The sequence below is a fragment of the Clinocottus analis genome, unplaced genomic scaffold (assembly GCF_023055335.1).
Source record: "Clinocottus analis isolate CAN_PGR_092001 unplaced genomic scaffold, fCliAna1.0.p SCAF_67, whole genome shotgun sequence".
In the NCBI taxonomy this organism is placed as follows: domain Eukaryota; kingdom Metazoa; phylum Chordata; class Actinopteri; order Perciformes; family Cottidae; genus Clinocottus; species Clinocottus analis.
This window is the reverse complement of record NW_027176226.1, coordinates 232,501-240,000: the sequence shown is the minus strand read 5'-3', so window position 1 is coordinate 240,000 and position 7,500 is coordinate 232,501. Positions and strand designations below refer to the sequence as shown.

The following is a 7,500-nucleotide window of genomic DNA, read 5'->3' as shown; positions in this document are numbered from 1 at the left end:
ACAGCTCTAATAAACTGGTAACCACAGCTCTTAGATAAATGTTTCCACACCTTGAAGTCCTGCCGTCTGACGCCCTCAGGTCTCGGCGACCTTCGCCGCCAGCCTGGTGACGAGCCCGGCCATCGGCGCCTACCTGTCGGCGCAGTACGGCGACAGCCTGGTGGTGCTGGTTGCCACGGTGATCGCCGTGGCCGACATCGCCTTCGTGTTCTTCGTGGTGCCCGAGTCGCTGCCGGACAAGATGAGGCTGACGTCCTGGGGTATCTCCTGGGAGCAGGCCGACCCCTTCGCCGTGAGTGGGGACGAGAGGGCGGGGTCAAAGGGTCAAAGGTCACGGCGTGGATAGTGTTTCCAGCTGAGGCCATTGGGAGGAAAGGTGGGGTTAGGCTTTGGGTCAAGCTTTGGGCCAGCTTTGGCTTTGGGTTAGCTTTGAGTTAGCTTTGAGTTAGCTTTGTTATCTTTTGCTTAGGCTTTGAGTTAGGGTTAGCTTTGGGTTAGCTTTGGGTTAGGATTAGCTTTGGGTTAGGATTAGCTTTGGGTTAGCGTTAGCTTTGGGTTAGGATTAGCGTTGGGTTAGCGTTAGCTTTGGGTTAGCTTTGGGTGAGGGGACATTGTGACAGGTCGTCAGCACGCGTCTGAGAGGAAGCTACCGGATTGGTTGAATCTGAGGGGGGGAGGAGTTAACTTTTTTGAATGTCCTTCACAAACCGCGTCCTCGTAAAGTATTTCCTGAAGCCTCTTGATCTGAAGTCTCACCCCTCTTCTTCATGACTGATTGACGTATTGATCCACGTGTGTTCAGTCTCTGCGTCGGGTGGGGAAAGACACCACGGTGCTGCTGATCTGTGTCACTGTGTTCCTGTCCTACCTGCCGGAGGCGGGGCAGTACTCCAGCTTCTTCCTCTATCTGAAACAGGTGAGAACCACGCACACACACTCACACACGCGGTTGGTTTTCCGTGATGTCCTTGAAAACGTGGGCGTTGTGTTTCAGGTGATTGATTTTTCTCCGGCGACCATCGCTGCCTTCATCGCCATGGTGGGCGTCCTCTCCATCGTCGCTCAGGTACAGAAACGTCCTGTGTACTTCGTGTGAAACCAAAACATATGACATATACAGGTGTGTCTTTAAAAAAAAGGAGAAGACAGGAAGTGATTTGACAAAAGAAAGATTCTCTTCAGACACACCAGACTCCATTCATAAAACCAGTGATTTAAGCCGGAGGTTCTGGTCGCCCCGGGCCTCCATGTGTTGGAGTGTTGGTGTTATTGTGCGACTTTGTTGTTTTGAGGGTTCGTTCAGATCCACCAGAGTCACAACACAACAACACAACAACAACAACACAAACAGACGGCGGCACCGGGAGACCAGAACCTCCTGTGATCTGAGGGGTAAAAACACTGGTTTTATGAATGTAGTTCAACACGTAGATAAAGTGTGTGTGTGTGTGTGTGTGTGTGTCAGACTCTGTTCCTCAGTGTTCTCATGAGGACCATTGGGAACAAGAACACGGTTCTGCTGGGTCTGGGCTTCCAGCTCCTCCAGCTGGCCTGGTACGGCTTCGGCTCCGAGTCCTGGTGAGTCCCGGCCTGTGCTGCTGTTGTGAGAGGCACGGCTACACAACTGATTCACTGTATGTGTGTGTGTGTGTGTGTCAGGATGATGTGGGCAGCAGGGACAGTAGCAGCCATGTCCTCCATCACTTTCCCAGCAGTCTCCGCTCTGGTGTCTCACAGCGCATCAGCTGACCAACAAGGTCTGTATCTCTCTCTCGCTCTCGCTCTCGCTCTCTCTCTCTATCTCTCTCTCTCTCTTTCTCTTTCTACTTGTCTCTCTCTCTTTCTACTTGTCTCTCTTTCTGAGCTGTGTGTGTGTGTGTGTGTGTGTGTGTGTGTGTGTGTGTGTGTGTGTGTTAGGTGTGGCTCAGGGCATGATCACAGGCATCAGAGGTCTGTGTAACGGTTTGGGTCCGGCTCTCTACGGCTTCATCTTCTTCCTCTTCAATGTGGAACTGAACGACCTGCAGCCGGAAGGAAGACCCACTCAGAGAACACAGGTACACACACACTCAGAGAACACAGGTACACACACCCACTCAGAGAACACAGGTACACACACCCACTCAGAGAACACAGGTACACACACCCACTCAGAGAACACAGGTACACACACACACTCAGAGAACACAGGTACACACACACACACACTCAGAGAACACAGGTACACACACACACACTCAGAGAACACAGGTACACACACACACTCAGAGAACACAGGTACACACTCACACCCAGAGAACACAGGTACACACACACTCAGAGAACACAGGTACACACACACACTCAGAGAACACAGGTACACACACACACACACTCAGAGAACACAGGTACACACACACACACACTCAGAGAACACAGGTACACACACACACTCAGAGAACACAGGTACACACACACACACCCACTCAGAGAACACAGGTACACACACACACTCAGAGAACACAGGTACACACACACACACACTCAGAGAACACAGGTACACACACACACACACACACTCAGAGAACACAGGTACACACACACACACACACTCAGAGAACACAGGTACACACACACACACTCAGAGAACACAGGTACACACACACACACACACACACTCAGAGAACACAGGTACACACACACACTCAGAGAACACAGGTACACACACACACTCAGAGAACACAGGTACACACACACACACTCAGAGAACACAGGTACACACACACTCAGAGAACACAGGTACACACACACTCAGAGAACACAGGTACACACACACACTCAGAGAACACAGGTACACACACACACACTCAGAGAACACAGGTACACACACACACTCAGAGAACACAGGTACACACACACACTCAGAGAACACAGGTACACACACACACTCAGAGAACACAGGTACACACACACACTCAGAGAACACAGGTACACACACACACTCAGAGAACACAGGTACACACACATCTATATTTATACACATAGACACATGCAAACATACACTGATGTGTTTTTCAAAATAAAGGCCCACATACCTCTGCAGGAGGTGCTGATCGTCCCCCCCCCTCTCTGTCTGCTCCCCTTCCCCCAGAAGGCTCTGATCCCGGGTCCTCCCTTCCTCTTCGGGGCGTGTGCCGTGTTATTCGCTCTCTTCGTCGCTGTCTTCATCCCCGATCGCCGATTGGCCGACACCAAGAGCGGCAAGTCCTGTGCGGCGGCGGCCGCACACGCTCAGAGCGCCGGCCCTCTGGCCACGCCCACCAGCGACGCCGAGGACATCGAGCCGCTGCTGCAGGACAGCAGCGTGTGACCCTGCGGCCAATCGCATCGCCCCGGCCTACAAGCCCCGCCCCCTCTCTCAGAATGACCCGCTTCAGAGCCGCGAGGCGGCGACGCCACTGACGAGCTGAACCAGTAAACAACAACACAAGCTGTTAGTGCATTTACTAATATTATTACTATTATTAATATTATTAGTGTCTGCAGACATTTTAAATACCTCTGCAGCGTTTCCTGAAGTCATTTCTAAAGGATTTTATCCGTAAAAAACTAAAACATTTTCTGTTTGTTTTGATTTCAGAAAGATTAATCAATAAATAATAATAAATGTAAATTAATTCAAAGTTACGAATTACTTTATTCACAATGTTTGTATCCTTTTAATTAAAAACCTAAAAGTTCTTAACTTACTTCTTAACCTCAGATAAGTATTAAATAAAGGTGCTCAAAAGTACTCAGTATTCTAAAATATTCACAAGTATTGTAAAGTACTCTATAATACATCAAAGTACTCTGAAGTATAATGCTATTTGCAAACTATTCTACTCATGTTTCTTAAAAGCCGTCAGTATGGTTGCCGCCTCGGTGTGTGTGTGTGTGTGTGTGTGTGTGTGTGTGTGTGTGTGTGTGAGAGAGTGAGAGAAGGTGTGTGTGTGTTGCACATAACTCCAAGAGTCCCCAAACAACTGAGGGGCGGGGGGGGGCAGAGCCGCTCGGCATTGTGGGATGCGACAGCGAGCTGGTTTTCTTCCTCTTCATCTTCACACCACTGGACTGTCCATCCAGATTCATTTTATTTTATTTTTTCTTTCTCGCGGCTGCAAACAACGAGCCTCCTGGATGGAGAACACAAGGAGCCCGGGGGACTGAATCCCGCCCTCTCATTGGCTGTTTCCTCCGTCACGTCCTCACGGGTCACATTTCATATCGGATCCGTCGACGTCTCCAAATACTTGAAGTCTGTCGGACGATCTTCAGGCTCTGAAAGTAAAAAGTGCTCTTCCTCCTCCTCTTCCTCCTCCTCCTCTTCCAGGTGACTGAATCAAGCGCTCCTGAGTTACTGCAGCGACGCTCGATGTCTGAAACCACCGGAGAGTTTTTGGCTTTCAGAGCTTCGGAGCTTCGTCCAGAACCAAAACGGTGCCATGTTTTTACTTTCGTTTCTTTTACTTTTCTTCTGTACTGATGATTCTGTTTAGGGGACCCCAGTGCATGCTGGGAGCGGCTTGTTTGTCTGTCTTCCGGACGACACGTCAGTCTCCAGAGACGCGTGACTTGTCTCTGGTGGTGCGTTCAAAGACACTCCGATGTCCGAGAACCAAAAAAAAACTTAAATGTGTGTCTTCTGTGCGACGGTATGTCCTTGAACGCACCATCGGGGAGTTGCCCCCCCCCCCCCTCTTTACGTCTCTGCGGAAACAGGAAGTTGTATAATGGACAGGAAGCCATTGAACTAGAGTTCTGACTCGTTACTGATGTTGTGTGTGCGTCACTTTAAGACTCAAACGTCCTCACGCTGCGGCCAATGGAACGCACGCTGCATTCAAGGGCCGTTCATCACGTGGGAAGTCCTGGTTTCTGACAGGAAGGCGTTCCAGATGTTACAGAAGTCACCGGAACGCTGAACGATGTTTCGTCTCGCTGGCGCTTTTTTCCCGTTTTTCCCCATCGTGCCCTGAATGCAGCGTCGAGGTCAGCGCAGCTACAGAGTGATGAAGAGGAAGATGAAGACGTAGCTTCACCGAGCACAATCGTATTATTATGTTAAACGTCACTGTCGGCTCCTCAAACCAAACGCTTAATCTTTAAGGACGATGTCACATCTTTAAGAATGACGATGTCACATCTTTAAGAATGACGATGTCACATCTTTAACGAAGATGATGTCACATCTTTAAGAATGATGTCACATCTTTAAGGACGATGTCACATCTTTAACAAAGATGATGTCACATCTTTGACGAAGATGATGTCACATCTTTAAGGAGGATGATGTCACATCTTTAAGGATGATGTCACAGACCTGCAGTATATTTTTCTACATCAGGAGTTGTGACTCCATATCCCAGAAGCCACCAGTGTTGTTAACTCCCGTCCTGTTTGTTCTTCGTGATGCTGCTGCGTTCAAGTCCCGTTGGAAAGTTCAGCGCTCCTCCAGGCGACGCGCGGCGCTGACAACACTTTTAGAAAAACAGTCAAGAAGAACTTGTCAGATGAACGATGAGCTCAGAGACTTTAATAATAATATAATTATTGATTATTATATAATTATTGAGTGATTAGTTTTAGTGACAGCACGACTCCAGAATCTAGACTTTTATTAAACATATTTACAGGAAGTAAGTTATAGATTTGTTTGGTTTGAACGTAATCTATGAACTGTTGAGTTGGAAAATTAAAATATTGAGGCTTTTTGTAAAATGAAATATATATATGAATCAAAATGTTGCTATAATATAAATACATTTGAAGCATTTTTTATTCGTTACATTTATTTGCAACTATTCTGAAACACGTGAGTCATGTTTCAGATCATTTCTTGTTTTCTTTGTTACACTCGATATGTTTAAAATAACCACCGCGTGACGTTCTGACGGTTTTCTCTCATCTTCATCTTCATCACGAAGTTTTTACATTTGTTTCCTGTATTTTTCGTTAACGGGCCCTGAAGAGACAAGATGGCCGCCGGATCAGGCGGACGAAGCTTTTTAAATGCCGGCACTCGTTACTGAGTTCATTTTAACTGATGATGATGAAGATGATGAAGATAAGAACAGAAACTGTGCAATCAAACATTCCTCTTCCTCCTCCTCTTCCTCCATGACGCAGGAAGTCTCGTGCCTCTGGATCGTTCTTCACGTTCATATCTGTTTTCTAGAGAATCAAAGAGTTGCTGAACGGTGTTTTTCTTTTATCTTATTAAGAACATAATTTTGAATAATATCTATGATAATAATGATGATGATGATAATAAAGAGAACTGTAAGACCTTTGAAACCTGGATTTCCTTTTTTATTTTGTGTATTCTTTGATTTGGGGATTTTTTTGTTTGTTTGAAAAAACATTTTTAACTTAAACAATGTTTTTGTGTTTTTGTATATTGAATATCTGAATAGTTGCCTTCAGGTACCTGTGTGGAAATCAGACGAAAACATCTTCACATCATTTTATTAAAATGTAAGGATAATAAATAACCACAAGGCAAAGCCTCACTCAGAATAACAAACAGGATATTTTCAAAATAAGAGCACTAAATTTAAACATTTTATTGCAGAAATTAAGTCGGCTCATTTTTTAACTTTTAGAGTTTTGACGTTGAAATGTTTAAATGTTGGAAATCAGATTTCTCTTTTTGGAATGAAACTTTTATTTTTTAAATAAAATAATTAAAAACTCAAAATATTAAAATATTCTCAGTCAGCAGAAACTTATAAAATAATCTTCCAGCAGTGCAAAGTGCTACGACTTCTTCTTCCTCCTCTTCCTCACAGCAGGCAGGAGATGGACACCTTGGTGGTAGATTCAGGGACCGTGTCTGGTGTGGGACAAACGGCACACTGATGCATATGGTTCTGTGATGTGTAATATTGATGGTTCCGTGGTGGTACCTCTGTCCTTCAGGGAGCGCAGGTACACCTCCATGAACTCCTTCTCTCTGCTGTCCTTCACCTCCTCTTCCTCCCTCGGCTCTCTCCACCTCTTCCTCTTGTTCTTCTCTTTCTTCTTCTCCTCCTTTTTCTTCTTCTCTGCACTCGCGCGGTCACGCAGTCGGATGAACCTGAAGAAGAAGAAGAACCTGAAGGAGAACGTGAAGAAGGAGAACCTGAAGAAGAACCTGAACGAGAACCCGAAGGAGAACCGAAGAAGACGGAGAACCTGAAGAAGAACCTAAAGGAGAAGAAGAACCTGAAGGAGAAGAACCTGAAGGAGAAGAACCTGAAGAAGAAGGAGAACCTGAAGGAGAAGGAGAACCTGAAGGAGAAGGAGAACCTGAAGGAGGAGAACCTGGAGGAGAAGGAGAACCTGAAGGAGGAGAACCTGGAGGAGAAGGAGAACCTGAAGGAGGAGAACCTGGAGGGGAACCTGAAGGAGAACCTGAAGGAGAAGAAGAACCTGGAGAAGAACCCTGACGGCAGTCTGATGACCTGTGAATGTTGGAGGTTCAGTTGCATTTGTGTGTGT

At 46.5% G+C, this 7,500-nt stretch overlaps 2 protein-coding genes across 3 annotated transcripts in view; one reads left to right on the top strand and one right to left on the bottom strand.

Annotated features, from left to right (window-relative positions):
• mfsd14bb (major facilitator superfamily domain containing 14Bb) overlaps positions 1–6,324 on the top strand; it is an 11,872-nt gene extending 5,548 nt beyond the window's left edge. Inside the window, exons 6-12 of one of the 2 annotated variants that reach the window (XM_068604305.1) lie at positions 80–292; positions 803–916; positions 995–1,066; positions 1,466–1,578; positions 1,660–1,757; positions 1,918–2,057; positions 3,134–6,324. In XM_068604305.1, the coding sequence (XP_068460406.1) occupies positions 80–292; positions 803–916; positions 995–1,066; positions 1,466–1,578; positions 1,660–1,757; positions 1,918–2,057; positions 3,134–3,349 (966 nt within the window). In that variant the 3' untranslated portion in view covers positions 3,350–6,324. Of the gene's footprint in view, positions 1–79; positions 293–802; positions 917–994; positions 1,067–1,465; positions 1,579–1,659; positions 1,758–1,917; positions 2,058–3,130 lie in introns of both variants that reach the window. The other variant, XM_068604304.1, reaches the window with a different exon arrangement.
• The window catches only part of lrrc2 (leucine rich repeat containing 2), a 6,459-nt gene continuing 5,276 nt past the window's right edge, over positions 6,318–7,500 (bottom strand). Inside the window, exons 9-10 of the mRNA XM_068604307.1 lie at positions 6,927–7,096; positions 6,318–6,853 (exon numbers count right to left, since the gene is read on the bottom strand). Coding sequence (XP_068460408.1) covers positions 6,804–6,853; positions 6,927–7,096 — 220 coding nt within the window. The 3' untranslated portion in view covers positions 6,318–6,803. The remainder of the gene's footprint in view (positions 6,854–6,926; positions 7,097–7,500) is intronic.